At 39.9% G+C, this 20,767-nt stretch overlaps 3 protein-coding genes across 4 annotated transcripts in view; all 3 read left to right on the top strand.

The window, feature by feature from the left end:
* The window catches only part of pigv (phosphatidylinositol glycan anchor biosynthesis, class V), a 3,115-nt gene extending 921 nt beyond the window's left edge, over window positions 1–2,194 (top strand). Inside the window, 2 exon segments of the mRNA XM_020608375.1 lie at window positions 1–855; window positions 958–2,194. The exon segment at window positions 1–855 is cut by the window's left edge and continues 35 nt beyond it. Of these exon segments, the coding sequence (XP_020464031.1) occupies window positions 1–855; window positions 958–1,245 (1,143 nt within the window). The 3' untranslated portion in view covers window positions 1,246–2,194.
* A 792-nt stretch (window positions 2,195–2,986) lies between these two features.
* On the top strand, window positions 2,987–10,273 carry zdhhc18a (zDHHC palmitoyltransferase 18a). Of its 2 annotated transcripts, XM_020608493.1 has the most exons (11): window positions 2,989–3,255; window positions 3,368–3,633; window positions 3,829–3,989; window positions 4,260–4,409; window positions 4,902–5,039; window positions 5,140–5,191; window positions 5,937–6,039; window positions 6,133–6,245; window positions 6,428–6,533; window positions 7,781–7,851; window positions 8,529–8,616. In XM_020608493.1, exons 2-10 carry the CDS (start codon window positions 3,398–3,400, stop codon window positions 7,820–7,822), a joined length of 1,101 nt encoding a protein of 366 aa, XP_020464149.1. In that variant the 5' UTR covers window positions 2,989–3,255; window positions 3,368–3,397; the 3' UTR covers window positions 7,823–7,851; window positions 8,529–8,616. The 2 variants fall into 2 exon arrangements, with proteins under 2 accessions (XP_020464148.1, XP_020464149.1); XM_020608492.1 differs by lacking the exon at window positions 7,781–7,851 and having other exon boundaries at window positions 2,987–3,255; window positions 8,529–10,273.
* A 9,718-nt stretch (window positions 10,274–19,991) lies between these two features.
* The window catches only part of tent5ba (terminal nucleotidyltransferase 5ba), a 4,611-nt gene continuing 3,835 nt past the window's right edge, over window positions 19,992–20,767 (top strand). The window contains exon 1 of the mRNA XM_020608383.1: window positions 19,992–20,373. Coding sequence (XP_020464039.1) covers window positions 20,218–20,373 — 156 coding nt within the window. The 5' untranslated portion in view covers window positions 19,992–20,217. The remainder of the gene's footprint in view (window positions 20,374–20,767) is intronic.

Here is a 20,767-nt window from a genome sequence, read left to right as displayed (position 1 = left end):
AGTGTGGTTGCCTTGCATGCGCTTAGTAGAATAGTTCTTCAGGACAGACGTCTCGCTCTGCTCTCCAGCCTTCTCTACTGCATCACGCCTGCCAATGTTTTCATGACTGCTGGATACTCAGAGAGCCTCTTTGCTGCCCTCACATTTGGTGGCCTGTACCTCCTAGAGAAAGGATTCACCTTCCGAGCCTGCCTGGCCCTCAGTATAGCCACTGCAGCACGATCCAATGGACTTGTCAACATAGGATTTCTACTCTATCTTCCATCACTGCACGCCATTTCTCAGATTCAGGCATATCGTACAACAATAAAAGGTCACTATAAAGTCTTTCGTTACATTTGGGCCATCATCTGTTTCCTGCTCACCTCCCTCTTAGGAACAGCAGTTATTGCCCTTCCCTTTGGTGCTTTCCAGTACTATGGGTATAGGACATTTTGCACACCATCTTTCTCGTTGGAGCGGATCCCTCCTGCTCTTCTCTCGCTTGCTGAAAGGAAGGGTTACCGGCTTCCAGATGAAAATGGTCCACCACCCCTCTGGTGCATGAGACCCTTCCCCCTGCTTTATTCTCATATTCAGGATGTTTACTGGGATGTGGGCTTCCTCCGTTACTTTGAGTTGAAGCAGATACCAAACTTTATTCTGGCTCTACCGATGGCTACTCTCGGCATAATGGCAGTTTATGCATATTTTCAAGCTAATCCAGAGCTGTGTCTGAGACTTGGACTGTGGGAGACAAGTGGAACTAAAGGACTTGACAAACCCATACCAGGATTCTTCAACCCAAGAGTGTTTGTGTATGTTGTACACTCAACAGTACTTCTGGTGTTTGGAACATTGTGCATGCACGTGCAGGTAAGTAAATCATTTAATCACCTTCTTGTGGGGAGTTGAATCCATCTGGGTGGTGGGGGGGAGTTAATTACACTCATTCCTATTTTCACTCTACATTTCCAGGTTCTAACAAGATTCATGGCCTCCTCTTCTCCTGTGCCCTTCTGGATAAGCGCACATCTGCTCCTCCTCAATGAGCCGCTTCTTCATCGAAGGAAAACATCATATCCTAGCGTACAGTTGCAGGTGCATTCCAGAAATGGATGCAAGCATACACCTCAAAACCCCATTACTACACTGCTGCATCACTTTAAAACCTGTTCTCCTACCACACAGAGCATACTGGGATATTTCCTCTCGTACTGGGTGCTGGGCCTCGCACTGCATTGTAACTTCTTGCCATGGACATGACTTTAGACATTACCCTGAGCTTTAAATGCAATTGTTCTATATAGGACTGAGCTATGTGCCATATATTAAAAGCTATGAATCCACACACAAGTGTGTTGAGTACATTATCATCATCATCATCATCACTGGTCAGTTTTTTATATCAGTTGTTAAATTGTTCAGTACAACAGCAGTTCAAAGCTACTGAATACATGAATGCAACATTTTGTCAGTGTCACAGAAAATCGCTGTAACTTGTATTTGGATAAGCAAATCCAAAACAAAGAAAGGTAGAGTACCACAACACTCATATTCTGGTTATGTTGTCCAGTCCTACATAGAACATATTGACATGATAGCATTTGTAATGCAAACTTATTCATTCAATAGTTAACAAGCTTGCACATCTTAGTCAAATGTGTTTGTAGTTATTTAAAATGCATCTGAAATTTTATTGAACACTGTTTGGTTGTAAACTTGGGAAAGACTGTGGTTCCACTTGGAAAAAAACTACTTTTTACTTAGTTCAATATTGTGCTGCATGTTTGGAAGAATTATATGATGTTATAGTTTTGGGACTTTTGGATTTGTGAATGGACAATAAAGATTTTATTCCTGTGAAAGGACCCTCAGTTTTATTTTTATTTGAAGGTATTTCTTTCTTGAAGCATAATGTAAAATTTCTGTTTGCATTTTTGTTGTAAACATGTGTAGCTAAAGTTGAGCTAGCAAAGTTAGACTTGAGTATAAAATTTAAACTAATTGTGATGAATAATTCAGAGGCAAGTCAAACATTTACTTGAGATATGTTAATTTTTCACACTCAAGATTTTCTTTCCGTCTACACGGTGTGTAATCAGTTTTGTTCTTTCATGGTTTACTTACAAAAAAAGAAAATGTACTGTCCACTTACCCCTCATGATGCTTGCACATACTGTGTGTTGTTACTGTGTATGAAATTACATCACTGCCCCTAACATTTCAAATGTTTTCCTTTAGGGGTGTTTTATGTAGAATTAAAACAGCATTTTAACTGAATTATTATATTTTCTATCTGGGCTTTAATTAATTTGCGTAGTGAAAACACAGCACCTAGATCTACTTATGCCACTCCAGATTATCGCTGTGCTGTTGCTGGGGTTTACCACTGATCTACAAATCATCTCCCCCCATAACTGATGTGTTTTTGCTCCAAGTCAGCAATGAGACTTGGGTTGATACCTCGATGTTCACGCTGTGGTGTAAGGTTATTGACAGCCAAAGAAAAAGGAAATGTGAACTCCAAAGGGATGCAGGAGAAATGAGAGGAAGTACTAGGAATAGGAAGGAAGACAATATAATATCAAGACTGAGATTTGGGCATACTGGTTTGAAAAGTACATTGAAGTTGATGAAGAAGCATAATACAGGGGAATGTGAGTTGTGTAGGGTACAGGAAACTGTAGGAACATATTGTTTGTCCCAGGTTCAGGTGGGTGAGGGAGTTATATATAAAAATACAGTTCAAAGCGATGGAATGAACTTTAATTTAATGGAGGTGTTGAAAGAAAACTCAGGGGATATAGGATACAAAGAACTTCTTAGGGTTTTAGAGAGTACAGGACTGAGCAAAACAATATAATGTGAACTAAGTGAGGTTATTTTATTATAGTAGTAGATCGTACTGATCCACACTCCAGTGTGGAAGGTGGCGGTAATGCACGTAAAGCTATTTGCCAAGCGCCATTAAACAACGGAAAAAGAAGAAGAAGAAAAAGATGAAGAGGAAAAAGAAGAAGAAAAAAAGGAAGTGGAAGCATAAACTGCTGCTGCATCAAGCTGAAGCTCGTTTGTTTGTGTTGATTTCGTGTTAAAAGACGACCTTATATATTAAAATGAGTACTAATATTTATAGGCTGTTTTAATTTCAATACCAAAGATGGTTGTTAACCTTGAGTTAACTCTGGAACTGGTCAGCTCATAACACTCAACTACGGAAAAGAATGCTTTTGCTGGGGCGCTAGCTAGCTACCGCTAACGTTAGCTTTAAAGGTGAGTAGTTGAACGCTCACCGAACAAGCAAAATATCAGCGTATAATGCCGGAATCTTGAAACTACTGTCTCTCGAACACGTAGCGAGAAATAGTTTTGTGTGTGCCTTTAGCTACCTCCGAACCGTGTCGATACCGTTTACATGATGAAGAACTGCGAGTACCAGCAGATCGACCCTCGGGCGCTGACGGTATCACCCTCGTCGGCACAGATCCACACCGTGAAGAAAGTGCAGCGACTGCGGAGGAAATGGGAAGTGTTCCCAGGAAAGAACAGGTTTCTCTGCGATGGACGGTTCATCCTGGCCAGACAAAGTGGTGTCCTTCCTCTGACACTGGGCCTTATTATTGTCACTTGTTGCCTTTTCTTTGCATTCGAGTGAGTAACTGCAAATGTTCTTCTACATCTGTCTTTCCCGTGAGACTTGATTGCAACCTAAAAGGTTTTTGCTGACATGCAAGTGGAGATTGTCCAATTGCATTATGTTATTGGTTTTCACCTGTGTACCGTGTTAATACATTTGAGGGCTAAAGTTGGTTTTGACTCAAGCAGGCTCGTCTCTTTCTTTTATAGTTGCCCGTTTCTTGTGGAGCATCTGACTGTCTTTATACCTGTGATTGGTGGGATGCTTTTTCTATTTGTGACCATCTCCCTGCTGCGAACCAGTTTTACAGACCCAGGGATTCTACCTAGGGCCACCCCAGATGAAGCTGCAGACATAGAGAAGCAGATAGGTGAGGTGCACTCTAGCAGACTTGCTGTGGGACAGGTGGGATAAAAGAGCTTTGCCCTGTGGGGGATGTCTGAGGAATGCATTTGCTGTTGAAGTGCAGATCAGCACCTAAGCAGCTTACTTTTTATCATGGTTGAAGATCCTAAAAGCCAGACACAGCTTGATTTGTTTTTATATATCTCTTATTATAACATTTGATTGTTTCCTGGGGGAACTGTATAGATCAAATGTGCAAATATGAGTCTCTCCCCTTGTACTTCTCTATTTTAAGATACCTCAGGATCATCTACTTATCGCCCTCCTCCACGGACCAAGGAGATCCTTATCAATCAGCAGGTGGTAAAGCTCAAATACTGCTTCACTTGTAAAATGTTCCGCCCCCCTCGGACCTCCCACTGCAGCCTTTGTGACAACTGTGTGGGTAAGGATGTGTTGTGAAGTTATCACTTAATGCAATTAGTGCTGCCACTAACAACCATTTTTCTATTGATGAATCTACCTCCTGTTTTACTGATTAATTGATTAATGGTTAATTTTTCCCCTAAAAGCTACCTGGCCCAACAAACACAACACGCACAAACCTCATGTTAAATTTTTTTTTTCTTCCCATCACGTTGACCAGGCCTTTAATAAATCTGCAAAAATGTCAAAAATGCTGTGTTTTTCTGTCAATATGGGGTGCTGTGTGTACATTAATGAGGAAAAAATGAACTTAAATGATTTTAGCATATGGCTGCAATATAACAAAGAGTGAAAAATTTAAGGGGGTCTTTTGGCATGTTGCATTTCTTTGACTTTATAGTACACTTACTGTGTGCTTTAAAGTGGAGGCCATGAAACATATCAAGTTACCTGTGAACATTAAGATTTACTAACTGTTCTGTCCATATTTTCTGGTATTTTTCACCCTCAGAACGGTTTGATCATCACTGCCCGTGGGTGGGGAACTGTGTGGGCAAGCGAAATTACCGCTTTTTCTACAGCTTCATCGTCTCTCTGTCATTTCTGACATCTTTCATATTTGGTTGCGTCATCACACACATTACCCTGCGTAAGTATTCTCACTCACTCTCACGTAGTGTTTGTACAATCGTTCTGTCGTGTTATCAAGAACTACTTTAAGATTTGTTCTGATTTGTCTTTCTCTCCAGGCTATCAAGCAGGTAAAAGCATTCTTCAAGCCATTCAAGAGAGCCCTGCCAGATATCCTTTGCATATACTACATAATCCGATGCTTTTGAATTTGCTGTTGTTTTTGCCAAGAAATTACACCGTTGACAAGGCCTTTCCCACTGCTCCTCAGTCTAAGCCTACACATAATAGGATCAGAGAGTTAGCTTGCAGCAAAGCTGCACTTTTAGGCATTTGGCTTTCCAGTAGTAGGTTTGCTGCCTCATGTCCTTGTGAGATGATGTCAGCGGCTGGACAAATATAGACTGCATGACTACAGAGTGGTTTAATTTCTTGTTCACTGACAGGGTGTGGGTGAATTGCCACAAGGTATGTATGATGTGTATGACATGTTTGTGAATGTGCCTGTGTGTACCTTGCTATATTTAGAAATAATACACACATTTGCCTTTGTCTGCTGTGAAGTGCATGTGTGGGATGTTTAGTAAAATGGTGGGAAAGCATTGCATAAATGTGAAGTGGGATCGCACTCAAGAATTAATTTCATTCTGCGAGCAGCTTCTCGCAGAATGAAATAAATTCTTGTTCACATTTATTGGATAGTATTATGAGAAAGGACATTACACATAAGGTAGCTGAACTGCTTCTTACAGGTGTACTTTGTGCAAAGGATAGTTGAGAGTGAGAAAAAGTTTGTCCGGGAAACAACTAGCCTGCACACATTCATAGATGTTACTCACATTGCTTTAATTCTCACATGCCTTTATTAATCATTGATAATGGTGATGTCGTTGTGCCTTGACACTTCCTCGTGTACTGTGGTGGAGCTGGTGATTTGTTTCTTTTCCATCTGGTCTATACTGGGCCTCTCAGGCTTCCATACCTACTTAGTTGCATCCAACCTCACAACAAATGAAGATGTTAGTATTCGTAACCTTTATATAACAGTTCAGTTCAGGATTGAGAAAACGTATCTACTAAGTGACAACATGCTTTCTTGGTTCATTACGCAGATAAAGGGCTCTTGGTCGAGTAAAAGGGGGACAGAGGACTCTGGGAACCCATACAGTTACAACAGTATTATAACCAACTGCTGTGCAACATTATGTGGCCCCATGCCCCCAAGGTAAGTAAAGGCATCAGGACTCCCCATCATCCCCACACACATTTTTCTTTTATTTCCTCTAAAGTTTACCCAATGCCTCACTCATCACATTATCAGCTCAGGGTCTAGAAACATTTTCTTTTAGGTTCAGTCCATGTTTTCCATCAGTCCATTACAATATAACCTTATGTTCTGCTCTCTAGTCTGATTGACAGAAGAGGATTCCTGCCTCCTGATGAGGCAGGCCCTGCTGCCTCTACCTCGGAGATAGAGCTGCCTCCCTTTGCGGCCAAGAATGGCACACACATGGTAGGATGAACCAGCTTATGGTCCCTCCCAAGTCCTGACCGTCCCATACTTCCTGTGTTATAATAGCCCCCTATGTGCCTTCTCCACTCTGTCTCCATGTGTTCATCCTCCAGACTTCCAGCTTCAGCCCCAAGTAGAGTTGCCAACATGTAGTTGAATTTGTGCTAAGTGTTAAAGTTGCACATTTAATTATTTTTTTTTTTTTATATATATATATATATATGAAAGAATGAAGCATGGTTTTGTAATAATGGAGGCCCAGTTGGGTTGTCTGTTAGCTGGCATATTAAGAGGACTATGACTGGACTTGAACAACATTACTAGGGCTCATCTTATGCTGGTTTGGTACAGGCATAGAATAGATCGTCAAAGTAGAACTGCTGAAGTGTCATTCTCATATTTCACTGTTATTTCAGCAACATGTTGAAATGGCAGCGCTGGTGACAATTGTCCTATTGGCATTAGAACAAAACATCTCTAAAGTCACTTGTAACTGTTTGACATCATTAATCAGTAAAATAAAGAAGAAAGTGGGCAGATAGCTTTAACAGCCAGAAACTGAACCGTTTACTCAGGCCATTGTAAACCCTGCCAGGCTGTCAGAGATGTGTTGTGGCTGTTTTGTGCTGTGGGATGGTAATTTTTAATTCTTGCACCTTTTAAATACTTGTTTTTTTACACTTTTAGCAGTTCAACATGTTGCTGTATCTACCTCCTTGTTACTGTGCTACTGTGTTTGCTTGGTGTGGATGCGCTGAAGGTGTATGCACGCAAACGACCTGATTACTGCTTTTACTGGACATGCAGCTTGTGATGAGATCATATTGGATTCATCAGCACTTTATCACAGATCATCTGTCATGTGCCTTGAATGAGATTCTCTCAATACTGTCAACATATCAACTGTTTTACTGTATGTTATTAGTTATATTGCTTTATTTTTGAAAATCTTGATTTCTATTTTATTTTATTTTTACCTAACAAGCATAAAGTGTTCATTTATGTGTCAAATAAACATTATTTTTGCGGTTTGGGTCTGTTTTGAGTTTGTTTTGCCTCTTAATTTTTCTACTCGATGTGCCTTACTGCAGGTTTTGAGATGTGTGTAAAACATTGTGTATTCTAAGGTCATTCTGTTTATAATAATGGTATCGTTTAGTGAGCAGGTTTATTTATTATAAACACTTGAGTTGTATACCTGGATGAAAGATTTGGCACTCAGACTTGTGTCCGCTCCACCCTGCTAGGAGGAGAACTGTCAGGATGTTGCTTTGTCCTGCACAGCCTGAGGGGCGCTGCTGCATGTAGACGGTCGATGGTAAGAGTAGGGTTGAACTATAAACCAGTCACAACATCCCTTCGCTGTCATTAGAGTTGCTGTTTAGGTTTGGAGCTGTTTCCATCTTTTGAGTTATTTCTTTTCCATTTTTTTCTGCATAAGCACTAACACTGTCAGGGCAGATCATGATTTCTTATGATGGTGCAAGTGGGCGCGCTGTCATACTTGATTGTGCATGCTTCACTATCATTCATTTAATATTTGTTCACTTGCTCATGTTTAAGGCTGATGTAGTTAGATGAGGTGCTTTTCTCATTTGTCTGGGGCTTTATTGTTCATGCATGGCGACAAACAAATGCAAGTCTGCATAAAGTTGACCTCCCTTTCTACTCCTGTCAGAGCCACAGGAACCACAGGATGAAGCTGCCTCTCTGCACAAATCTACATATTTCTTTACTCTTGTTCCATACGGTTCCTTCTGATTGCTTTTCTGCATCTAACTCACTGCCTCCATGCTTCTACATTTCAGTCTGTTGACAGTGCTTTTATTAGTGCAGCCACTGCTTTCACTGTGATGACTTGTTAGCTAATCATTTTAATCACAATGCAGAATTTACTTTGTATTTGTCCTGTTTTTACTGCTGTCATGTCAGCTTTGCCTTTTATGACACAAACTGAAGATGTGGCCCACTTTCCTGTTTTTCTTCTACCCACAGTGCACTCAGAGCACCAAGGATGTACTGGAAAGGATGGTCCACTCCTCTGAATTTCAAGGCCTGTGCCCCCCTGGCATCCCAAAGACCACCCCTCTGGGTCTGGAGGGTTCCAACACAGCAGCACCTTCAACAGAGCCTTTACCTTCTGCAGGCTGCTCACGACACCATGCCTGCCATTCCGTGGTTACGCCTTGTCCCCCGTTCAGTAGAAGCAGCAGGAGGGACTCGCTGCACTCCATCAACCCAGCCTTTCGTCTGGCTTCTCCCTCACCTTCATTGAGCCACACCACCTTGATTCTGGGCGATGCACCTGACATGGGCTTTATCCTACCCAGAGAGCACCCGCTAACCACAGGAGAAGACGAAGAGTCATAGTGGACTTGTACTGCTGTACTCAACACTGCTCTGTATCACTGACAATGTTTTTGACTACTGAAGAATTTTTTTCATAGTGGTGGTCATGCTGTGCGTTGCCGTTTGGGTATCTCATGATTCTAATGAATTAATTAAGCATTACCTGGAGGGTGTAATGTTCTCTGAGTTACATCAACAGTGTCCTGTTGTGTGTGTCCTTCGGGATGGAAGTAAATCTTAGTAACACTTGGAAGCACAATACAGCAGTATTTTTAAGCACCTTTTTATTAAGACACCCAGAACATGCCTCCACACCTTCCACTGAACCTCAAAGCGGCAGTGCTTAAGTTGCTGGTAGTATCTTATACAAGCAGGTCTTTAAATCTGGGGATACTGTAGATGTGAAAGGTACAGAAAAAACAGTTTAGAGTTAGTAAACTGGTATGCTCAGGATAGTGAGGAATTTCAAGATTTAGCCTTATGTCATGTTCTGTTATGTCCTGTGATCTAGGGCTGTGTTATCACAGTGTCACTGGGTGGATACAGTTTGACTAGATAAATGAGTAATCAGTTTGAGGGAGGATGGAAAGGTGCAGCTTTTATTTTATTTCTATTAAATCATATAGTTTTGTGTACTGTGTAATCCGTTCTGCATATACTGCAGGTAAACTGAATATGTTTCATGGATAAAGGCTACGTATTGACTGAAGTGTGTAGCATTTCAGAAATAGCTGCTCCACATATCATATAATCACCACTTTGTTGTGCTATCTGATTTGCGGGATGTCAAATCAAATTCAAATGTGTGCAGCGTAGCAGGGCTTGGATTGCAGTATTTAACACTGACACACTGTTTCCTATTGCTGCGATCTACTTTTTTCTTTGCACATCCACAGTTCATTACCAGTCTTGAGTGCGTTGGTGGTTAGCACAGATTCAGCATTTGGACAATTTCAGGCAGAGTAATGTTTTAGGAATGTTGACGAGAGCTGTTGCACGGCAAACAGTCATTTTCATGGCTGTGATCTTATAGCATGCAGTGCACCATTCTGTCTACCATGGTAGAGTAAGTAGCAGGAGCTAACTTGTGCCACTAGGGGGCAAGATATGAACAAGGGTCACAGCCTAGTCAGGACAATTTAGTAGCATGAGAATAAAGACCTTTTTATCTTTTATTTATTTTTGCTGAGTGTTAAAGATGTACATATGTTTGTGAAGAACCATAGTCTTTGTCATTAATTTATCAGTGTGCATCAAGACCAATAGGTTGTGTAGAGATCATTACAAGCAGCGCTTGTATGTAACAGTGGAACTGTAACATTTGGTCAATAAAAATGATCAAATGTTCTGCTGTCTGCCTCCACCCCACCCTGACTCTTCTTTCTGTTAAGAACTATTTTTCTAGTTTCCACAGTTGACATGCAAAGGCTTTAGATAGTCAAAGTGTGTCAAAGTGTCCTTGGGCAAGACCAAACCTCAAGTTGCCCCTGGTTGCCAAGCAGTGACTCAGATAACACTGCCATTGGTGAGAAATGTCTCTACATGGGACTATTAAAGAAATTATTATTATTAAACAGGCCTAACTATGACTTGTTATATAGCACAGTACATTGTGAAGAGTGTTCATGAGATGCACAGTGCTGACAATAGCTGACACAGTCCTTGAGGAGATGTTGGGAAAGTGTATGAGTATATTTATCTGTAGACTGGGTACAGAACTGTCAGTTCAACCAGGAGAAGATATTTAGAGAAAATTAATCATGTTAGTTAATATACCACAATGTCAAAGTTTACGAACCAGGTCATGTACAGTATAGTATTCACCAGAGGACAAGCCATAATTAAAAAGGGATGTTTTAGACAATACAACTATCTGCTGTATTGTCTCTGCATGTGCTGTGATATACAGTATACTCCCACCAAATAAGATTAAGCTGTTTGGGCTGCAGCTTAGAGGTTTTTTTCCCCTTGTGAATGGCCATGCAAGACAGAATATCATCTATCAGTGTGGTAAATTGCTCCCTTGGCATCGCTAATGACATAATGTTTATCTTGTGCCCAGGGTTATACTCCTTAAGAAGTGGTTCTGCCTGCAATTACTAAAATTGAAAACTGGAGGCAAACTAACCAAAAGGCTGGCGATCACAGCAGATGGACTGTGGCAGCCAAGTCTGGAGTCTGACTGCACCTGCACCTGTGAGCAGAGGAGCTTTAAAGTCTTTTTTTGCATCTAGATGTAGCCACTATGCTTCCAAAGAGGAGGATATAGTAGTATGTGTTGATCAGTGTAACCTTAACACAAGAGAGTGGCGTAATTATAAAACGTTTATATGAAATTCAATTAAAGTTTTTGGTGTTTTTGTACTTTAAAACCATTTTTTTAGGACAGCCAGAGGAGAAACATAAAAGTACAGGCAGGACACGATTGTTGCAGTCATAAACTGATTAGATCTCATGCCTGCAAATCGCAGGCCGTACACAAGGAAGAACATATTTGCTGTGAAATATGGTAATCTGAATGGACATCTTAAACTTTTCATGTCTCTGTTACCTCCTTGGACTTCAAAAGACTCCTTACTAAGGCATGTAGTGCAGCGACACATCTGACTTATGTAAACTAACATAGAACAGATGGTCAGACTTTTGCCTCAGTGTCTCGCAGAGTGAAAGGGCCAAAGCATCACTGCCTCAGCAGCTGTGTTGCATTTAGATCATAATCCATCATTGCCTAGAAGACTAAACACTGTTTGAAGAAGAAGAGTAATCTGACAATGAGTTGAACACCAGTAAAGGTATCATCAGTGTATAATGAGTTTATCTGTCAGCAGTATTGACATGTGTCTTATCTGAATCCTTGCTGGATGCAGGTCGCTATTTGCTTGCTGGGGTGTATCATGCTCTTGTGTTCTTGTGACATAGAGACTTGGAGGTCACCCGGTCAGCCTTTGGGAGTGACCTGCTTTGCTGATGGTTTTCAAAATAAGTGGATGTATTTTAGTCAAACCAACTTTATTTTACTTCGGAGAAAGGGTCATCCAGCCCATGTGGATGACATAGAGAGGATGTGATTCATCATGCTTGTTCCTCTTCAGCGAGCCGTGTTTGGCTCTACTGTCATGTGTCTTTTCCTCATTGGTCTCTGGTTTTATCAGTTCAGAAGTGAAGCACCACTCAGAACAAAACAGGTGACTCACAGTCAGGACTGCTGTCAGCATCATTGCTGCTGTGGAGCTAAAAGTGTGTCTGCCAGTGAAACATGAAACATGTGAATCCTGTGGGTAACCTGCATGTGGTGGTTATAATAACTGAATCGTGGAATAGTAGCACAAGCAACTAGGTTAATATTCTTGCAATGCTTTCATTTTTCTTGAAGTGGGTGTATGTTGCAAAATTCCCTCAGCAAAACTTTAAGGTGTTTGACCTCTGAGCTAGGGTGAGAGCTGAGAAAAAATGTCAAACTCATGCATTCTAGTTGACATTAAATATGATAAAGATTTCCTCATAGAACATCCATGGCAACCTCTCTGTGTGTGGAGTTTGGTCAGTACTTATCCATATGTTTGAGCACTACTTTGCTGGGAATTTCTCTGGGTGGGACGAGGGTGGATTTGATTACCTGTGTGTTTGAGGATGGCGACTCTGTGAACACTTAAAAAACCCAAAAGCCTTTTAGTACAGAAAGCTCATGATAAATAAGTTGATAGATAAGTTTGAGTATTTTTAGTGCACAGATTAGATAAGTGGATAAACAAAAAGACATGAGATATCCCCAGTTTCCTGCAGTGGAAAACGATGGCTGCTTGTGGTGAAGTGGAAAAAGTTTCCCATGGAAACCTGAATATGTTCCACGGAACTGGATTAATGTACCAGGTTACCACAGGGTCAGACTTTATCGCAGTAGCCATTATCACGCAGACTGTTTGATATGGCCTTGATCAATTAGCTGAAAATGTTTTTGTTGATAATTCTTTTTTGTAATATTAAGGCTCACCTGACAACAGATTTGCTTCCTGTTTTAAAAATAAATATCCTGTTAATGTCTTTTACACCCATACACCCACTGTAACACTGAAAGTAAATATAAAGCACAATGTGACGTATTTGTAACACTGAAAATATTTGTTTGACTGTAGAATTTTAGGTGAAAAATCAAGGCAAGCGACTTTATTTATAGAGCACATTTCAAACACTGAGGAATTTCAAAGTGTTTTATACAGGCAAAGAAACCACCGCTGAAAAACAAAAGCATTAAAAACAAGAATAAAATTTATTAAGATAAATTAAAAGTAAAGCACTGTTAAAATAAAAATAATAAATAAGATGAAAATAAACAAAATGGACAAAGATAAACAATCAGAAACACAATTATGATGCAGCTACAGTGCAGTAATACTGTAGGTTGTACGTTGTCCCGAATGCAACACAGGAAACAAAAGTGCAGCAGAGAAACCTTTCAGTCAAAAGAACAATAAGGGACAGTAAAGTGACAATAAAGTGTAAAGCAACTACAAACTTTTTTTGTAACAAAGATGCATTAGAGATTATTTAAATCATTTTGATTTTTAAAGGTATGGTTCAGTCCTGAAGTGTTTCAAAATCTTTGACAACTTTTTTGTGTTTTATTTATTTGAAAAGATATTATCTACTTGGACTGTATAAAAATCTGTAAACTCTAAAATGATATTAATATGTTTAAGTAAATTATACTGCTGTTTGATGGTGTTTTACAGCAGATGGTTACAATGTTTGTTTTCCTTTAATCAGTAGTAGAAAGTAACTTTTAATTACATAGTGTACTGAAGTACAATTCTATGATACTCGTGCTTTAATTAAACCACCAAGAACTAGACAGTATGAATAAAATTTGCTCCAGAACTCTACTAAAATGCTGCCGACATGTTAAAGCATCACTGAGCTAATCTGTGTTATGTTATAATGACAAATCCCATTTTCCCTGCATAGTGAATACTTTTACTTTTATACTTCATGCACAGTACTTGCTAATAATATTAATTACCAATAATAATATTACATATTTTGCTGAAGTAATATTTTGAATATAGGATTTTTCTTTGTAATGGAGCATTTTTATAGCGTATGGCTATTTAAACTTCTTCCACCACTGAACATAATAATATTAGATGTTCTATCAGGCAGATGGATCCTCAAGCAGATCAGCTGTAGATATGCATACGCTATAAGAATCTGGTTTTCTACAGAAGGATGACTGCTGTGCAACAGCCAAGAAAGGCCACTGAACTTCATGCGCATGGTCACGGCCCACATTTATGTAGCAAGGTCAATAAATTGAGAAGAAAAAAAGAGATGGGACAAGTTGACAGAGAGATAGGTGGTGCAGGGTGAGTCACTAAAAGGGCATGACCAGCACGTCTGACTTACATCAAAGGCCACAGGAGAGTTTTACACAGCACATATGCTGCATATCGCTTATTGTGTTTATCTTTGTTATTTAAAAAGCAGTTATGGAAAGGGGAGGAAGGTAGCAAAGACAAACAGAGAAAGACAGAGAGATGTATTATAGTAACACACAGGCTACAAGGTGTTTCAATCTTTGAGATCTTGAGGTGAAAGCCAAGCTGCTCATAGCTCTACACAGTATGTAAGTTAGGCCAGCTTTCAGCCAAATGTGCAACATGGCTGCCTCATGTCTGCTTTCAGTTACGGCTCTACATAAATCTGAACCCTTTACCTCTAAACTATAACAAACAAGCAAGGTTTGTTTTCCTTCAGAAGCTTGATTGGCTATCAATATTAACAAATACCTGTCATGAATCTGAGCATACCTGCAAATACAGTATATTCATGTAATAAGGGTACTTTTATCTTTTGACACATTAGAAGTTTTGTTGCTTTTGAAACCTCCAGTTGGCCATTTCTGACCCATAGCATGATGAGATACACTCCTACTCGATCCCATAATTCTTCCAGGAGAAGGATTTAAAAAATCTGGATGAATGTCTGAGAAATGTGCTGCCAACTTATTTTTGACCGAGAGGTTGCATAAAGCTGGTGCTGCTGCTTTCAGACCAGCAGTATCATTTACAGGAGTCAAGCTGTGCTGGTATAATCGTGACCTTTACTCGTCTGTGAGGGAGCTGCTCCATGGTTCTGCTGTGCGTAACCTCAAAGATGGCCAGTGAATCGACACAGCTCCTTTCTAATGTGTTACACTATTTATTGCCCCTCAAGCACAGTTTTTCTGTTGGCCACTGGATAGAGATGAAGAGAAGGATTTCTGGAAATGAATTCAGACCTTGCTGCTAAATACAGCTTCCCTCTCCCCCCTCTGGTAAATAGTGGAGGGAATTTTAGGAGCCAGTTCCACTTTCTGGCAGGTTTTAATATGCACCAGGTCCACACCAGGCATGTTTGTTGAGAAAATTACAGATCAAATTTATTTTATAAGCTTCTGTGGTGACTCAGCAGTATCTGCACATTTTAGACAGCTGTTTCTACATTCCTGCAGTGCAGTAAGTTTGATCAGTGGAGGGAAATACAAGAGTGACAACTGAGATGGAACCATCTATCAACACTGAAGCTGGGGATCAAATTATGGGTTTATTTTCTTAATTTGCAACAGGGCTCCTAAATGTCCTCTTGGGGTGGTTGAGGGGCTGTTGCATAACATGATTTAAGCTCCAGCTAGCAAAGCTATTCAAGTTAGGATGTTCCAGACAGACAGATGGGAGTGAAGGTGTTTTATTACCATCGACAGACATTCCTCTCTTCTACATAGGCGTCTCTATAAGTCACATATGTTGAGCCATGCATTTAACTGAGAGTTTAGATTTAGATAAACTCGTGAGCATGACTCCCTTAGTTCTCTGTTTTACATATATTACATAAACCTATTATATACAGAAGTTGATTTTTTTTGAAAAATAAATATTTTATCACATCTTCCAAAGGAATTTCATTGTAATTTTATTGTATACCATTTTAGATCCATGTCTCTAAACACTCAGACATTGTTAGATTTACATTTTCTTACTAATAATCCCATCTACATTCCACGCAGCATCAGTGTGAGTCACAGTTTCTTTCCTTCTGTTTCCACCCTTTCACAAAGTAAAGTGAGCTGAGACTATGGCACAGCTGATTCTGTAAAATAACACCATTTGCAACTAATTTGTTAACTTTTAGATCATTAGAAAATGAGGTTAGGTTAACAAAAAATTTGACTTCAGTTTAGCAATAGTAGTAACACATCAGATCAACAGTAAATAGTGTGTGTTTGCTTTTACACAGTGTGTTGTTTTTCCATTTCATTGTACAGGTGTGGCCAGAGTGTATAATGCCACTGGAATCTATAGTGTGTTTTAGTGCTTTGCACAGTGGTCAGCTCTGCCAAGCACTACACTGTAATCAATCAAGCAGGCAGTGAAGGGAGTCTGACGTCAGCAGCACCACGGCTTGCGTAACTTTGTTCCACTGTCCCATAGATTTGTCATCTGGAGCAATCCAGAAAAGCAAACTTACCTCTCTTATCACAATTTATCTCTATTGCAGGTAGGCCCTTTGGTGTCCAGGATAACTGGTCAGCTCAACCTGTGTGTAAAGACAGGTTATCTGCTGCCATAGATAGAAACATGTTTAATTCATTTGCAAAATAAATCATAGTGTATTTTGATCCGAAATTCAAAATGCAGTATAATGTCAGAGACATGCAATGAGATAGCAGCAGCTGCTTCGTTAAGTTTGCTATGGCAGCACGCTCCAAAACATGATACATACTCTAATATTAGCAAACACTCGGTCTTCTAGTATGACAAATCTGAATGTGCTCAGTGTCAAAAGAAGGGTGTTTTTTAAGGAAACTAATTCACTTAGATTGTAGGAGCCCTTACAGGCAAGTAAGAAAAAGAGCTTGACAGTTCATCCAATGTGACAAATGGAATGTTATCAACCAATCACTGTGACACTTCACTGCTCGCTGTTCGGCAACATAAATTTTTAGCTATGTATTTACAGCGCACTGTGACATCTAATCATGTCCCTGCACTTGAATCAAGCCTGTTCCACTACATTGTTCCTCTTCTTTTCACTGCCCAAGAGGCAAAGACAGACAACAACAAAACAACTAGCCTAAATGACGTCTTTTACCAGCCTTTGAGCACAAACGTAGAAGAAAAGGCTACTCAAGTTGATGATATTATTTGCATAATGTTTGAGCATGGATAGGACTACAACATACGCTTGTCTACTGTATCATTTGTTTAAGGTGTGTTTAAATACTAGCTGTCTCACCGCACCTACAAGACTCACAGTCTCAATTGTCATGGCTACACCGAGATGTAAGTTCAGGGATAAAATAACAATGACAGAAATTAACAAAAGGAACGGGAATTATACAGTACACATTCCAGTGTATGCATCTGATGTAAATGTATTAATTGTTTTTGTTCCACTACATAAATGTCTTAACTTTACACCTGACTCACTCTCTGACTGTGAGGGAACCAGAGAATGTCAAGTGGCCTGGGTTTTATCTGCCATTGTTGTTCTCTAATCCCAAAATGTTTCCCTTCCAGGTAAATACTGGCTTTGCTTTCAGGAGGCACAGTTACCACAAAGAAGGTTATTTATAGTCAGATGACGCAGATGTCACACACTGGCACCTGGCAGGCCCCTCAGCTGGAGACACCATTGCCCATCTGCCTGACAACCGTGGATGCTGTTGCCACGGAAACAAGATTATGTTGACACCACAAGGATTTGAAGTGATCTTCTGTGCAGACCAAAATCAATGGTATGACAACAACCTGACCTCTCACATGCCTGGGAAACTCTGTCAACCTCCATCTGTAGGCAACAGTCGAGAAGTGCATGAGCCAAGCATGCACACACTGTATATTTATGACCTGTGTGTCTGAGATTGTGTGTTTCCTATGTGCTTTAGTGCTGCATCACTACACCTGTAACAGGTTAATCATGAAATGAGCATTACTCTCTTGTAAACATTTTACAGGTACACTAACAAGCTCTGTGGACAGGTATAAGAAGTTGGAGATTTTATAAATGATGGCATATGTGGGTCATTTTACTAGAGTTTTCACCTGTATAGTTCAATGGGAAAATGCATACTGTTAAATGTTAAGGTCTAATCAGCACTGAAAAAGTAACATCTGCTATTGTGATTAGAGTCTACCATTGTGTACGGCCCTTCTTTAAGGGATATTTACTGCATTTAAGCACATACTAAGCTACACATGGGGCAGGAAAATGTATAGAGACAGCAACAATGCGACCCCAGTACAAACTGAAAGAAATAGTGAACAGTGAAGATTAAAGAGTGAATTGTTAAAGTGGAGATCACTGACTACATCTAACAGATCACAGATTCACCAGCTCAGTAAAGTAATTTAATATGTGTACAGTACACATATGAACACAGTCCTCCTCAGATGAACTAACTGCTACGTTATTAAGCATAAACCCAACAAATGTTCTATTCAGAGCAGGGGAATGTCTCTGTATCTGCACCAAAACAAACAAAAAACACCACAGATAAGGAGGCAGAATGGAAAGAAATGGCACTGAGGAATATGGAAACTTAAATAGAAAGCTGCAATAAAAGGAGCATTAGGGGTTATCATAGCCTTTTCTTAAAATCTTGCACAATCATGAGAAAATGTTTGTGTGGCTGTATGCTTTAATTTTCCGCTGGTTGAATAAACAAACAATTCAAAGGTAACAGCTCTCCACTTATTACACAACCATTTACTAAAAATGATAAGGGCTTATAAAATTGTGTGTATTATAGTTTAATTAGCCTGCTATCGCAGTTTAAATACTCAGCTACTGACAAGTACAGCCTGGATTTCAGTGAAATAAATGTTTGAGAATTTAAAAAAAAATCTGTTGATATATCAGCCTAGTAATTTTTATACACAACCCACAACATAAACATTTTTGATATACTGTATACACATACAGTATACCGTATTTAAACAGCTGCAAGAAGTAGGCCTATCCTGTGCAGACATTTAGAGTTTAGACACTTCTCACTACTTGGTGGACAAACTAGAAAATGGTGAAAACATTCAAAACATCTTTGGCATTTCTGCATTTCAGTTTTGAGTCACTTTTGTGTTGCCATACAGTAAATGCACTGTGTTAATAAAGCTGCCTTAAGGCTTAAGGTGGTATATATTTTAGACTATAAAGGAAAAAATAAGCAAAAGGAAAGGAAATTAAAGCCGAAGTAATGTCTACATAGTTTACAGCAACCGGGAAATCTGATGGGCCATCAGATAAAGACAGAAAAGCAGAAAAACATTTAATGTCACACAAAATTATGTTAATTCAGCTTTTCTATATTAAATTTGCCCATGGGCATGTGAATTACTGGTTACTTTTTCCTGTGCAGATCTCATTATATTATTTTGAATGAAAGGCAAAAAGAAAAGTAAAAAACAAAACACTTTTTGAACTGGTGACAAGGGGTACCAAGCAAGCATTTGTTTGGTTTAGGCTTACAAGCCAAAGAGATTGAGAAACACAGGCCTAGAGGTTAGTAAACAGGGCTTGAGACTTTTGGGATAATCTTGCTTGCAAAAGCCAAACGTGGCTGCAGTTGAAGCAGCCTCCAGCTGGACCTTTAACTTCTTTCTCTTGCTTTGACGCACTTATGATCTTCTTTGGGTTCCTGTGCGTGATGTATGATTATGAAGTAGGGCGTTGCTGAAAAAACATCCTGCATGCTCTGCAAACATTCCCTAGGCAAATAGAGAAATGCATCATAGCAAGAAAAGTGGAGGTGGTGTTTTCACAGCTGTTAACTACCCGATCTCTACAATTAATTAGTTTGACTTGTTTCTTTCAATCAGACATAAATGTCCAAATACTACATTAATAGGTCGTCGTTTAATCACTCTGCAGCTGAGGTGTTGGAGAGCATAAGACTGTTAGATCATTATGCTTGTTTGAGGGAAACCCCTGTCAGCACGCAGCAGTAGGGTGCACCATGCAGAGGAGGAGGCTGTCAAATGCGTCACATCAAGGGTGTTCCCTGCAGACGCAGCGGCATAATCAATGAGCCAACACAGCAGCCTATCACAGAGCTCATGCTAATGAGGAGGCTTTAAACTCTCAGCAGCGCGCTCTGCAGGACACGGATGATTCCAGTCCAACCTCTCTACGCTTGTGACTAACTTTTCCTGCTCTTCATCTCAGCACTGATAATAATCGGAGACGGGAACATATCACTTGTACTTAAAGAGAGAAAACACAGATCTGAGGTGGGACTAAGCGCTGATTCACATTCTGCTGATTTCTTGTTTTTGGGGGTTGGGGGCCGAAAGTTAACATCGCCATGTTTCGAGGTGATGCATCGGATCAGAGTCGGCGGTTCAGTGTCTTGTCTTGGGATCAGGTGCAGCGTTTGGACTCGATCTTGGGGGAGGCCGTCCCCATTCACGGCCGAGGAAACTTCCCCACTTTGTCTGTGCAACCGAGCCAGATTGTCCAGGTACTAACACACATTCGTACTTTTAAATACTATTTAAACAGCTTGAATTATTTATACGTCAGAGGTTTAGGTTGGAGCATAGCAATCCCTTTGTGGGGGTTAGAATTACGTGTTTGTAGCCTATTTATTTATATGCTTATATAGGAAATATATACAGTGAAACGTATGGGTCAGATAACCTGCTCATCTTTACATTTACCCTCAGCGCGTTAACACTTGTAGAATTAAATATTAGAAAATAAAAGTACTTTATTTTTCTTGAGCTCATTGGAAACTCCTCTAGGACCCCCTGGTGGTCTCTAAATCTCACTTGGAGAGCCACCGATTCACCAACAATGTGCCCTTTGGATCCTAATTATATTACCATTCGTCAATACATCATGATTTAGTTTGG

This window comes from Monopterus albus, unplaced genomic scaffold (genome assembly GCF_001952655.1).
Source record: "Monopterus albus unplaced genomic scaffold, M_albus_1.0 scaffold93.1, whole genome shotgun sequence".
Lineage (NCBI taxonomy): Eukaryota > Metazoa > Chordata > Actinopteri > Synbranchiformes > Synbranchidae > Monopterus > Monopterus albus.
The sequence above is the reverse complement of the archived record's forward strand: the minus strand, read 5'-3'. Positions and strand labels throughout refer to the sequence as shown.

Coding starts and splice junctions, on each gene's coding strand:
- zdhhc18a (XM_020608492.1), top strand. CDS start 3,398: ATGATGAAGAACTGCGAGTACCAGCAGATCGACCCTCGGGCGCTGACG. Junction 3,990..4,259: donor AGACATAGAGAAGCAGATAG/GTGAGGTGCACT, acceptor CTCTATTTTAAG/ATACCTCAGGATCATCTACT. Junction 5,040..5,139: donor CATCACACACATTACCCTGC/GTAAGTATTCTC, acceptor CTTTCTCTCCAG/GCTATCAAGCAGGTAAAAGC.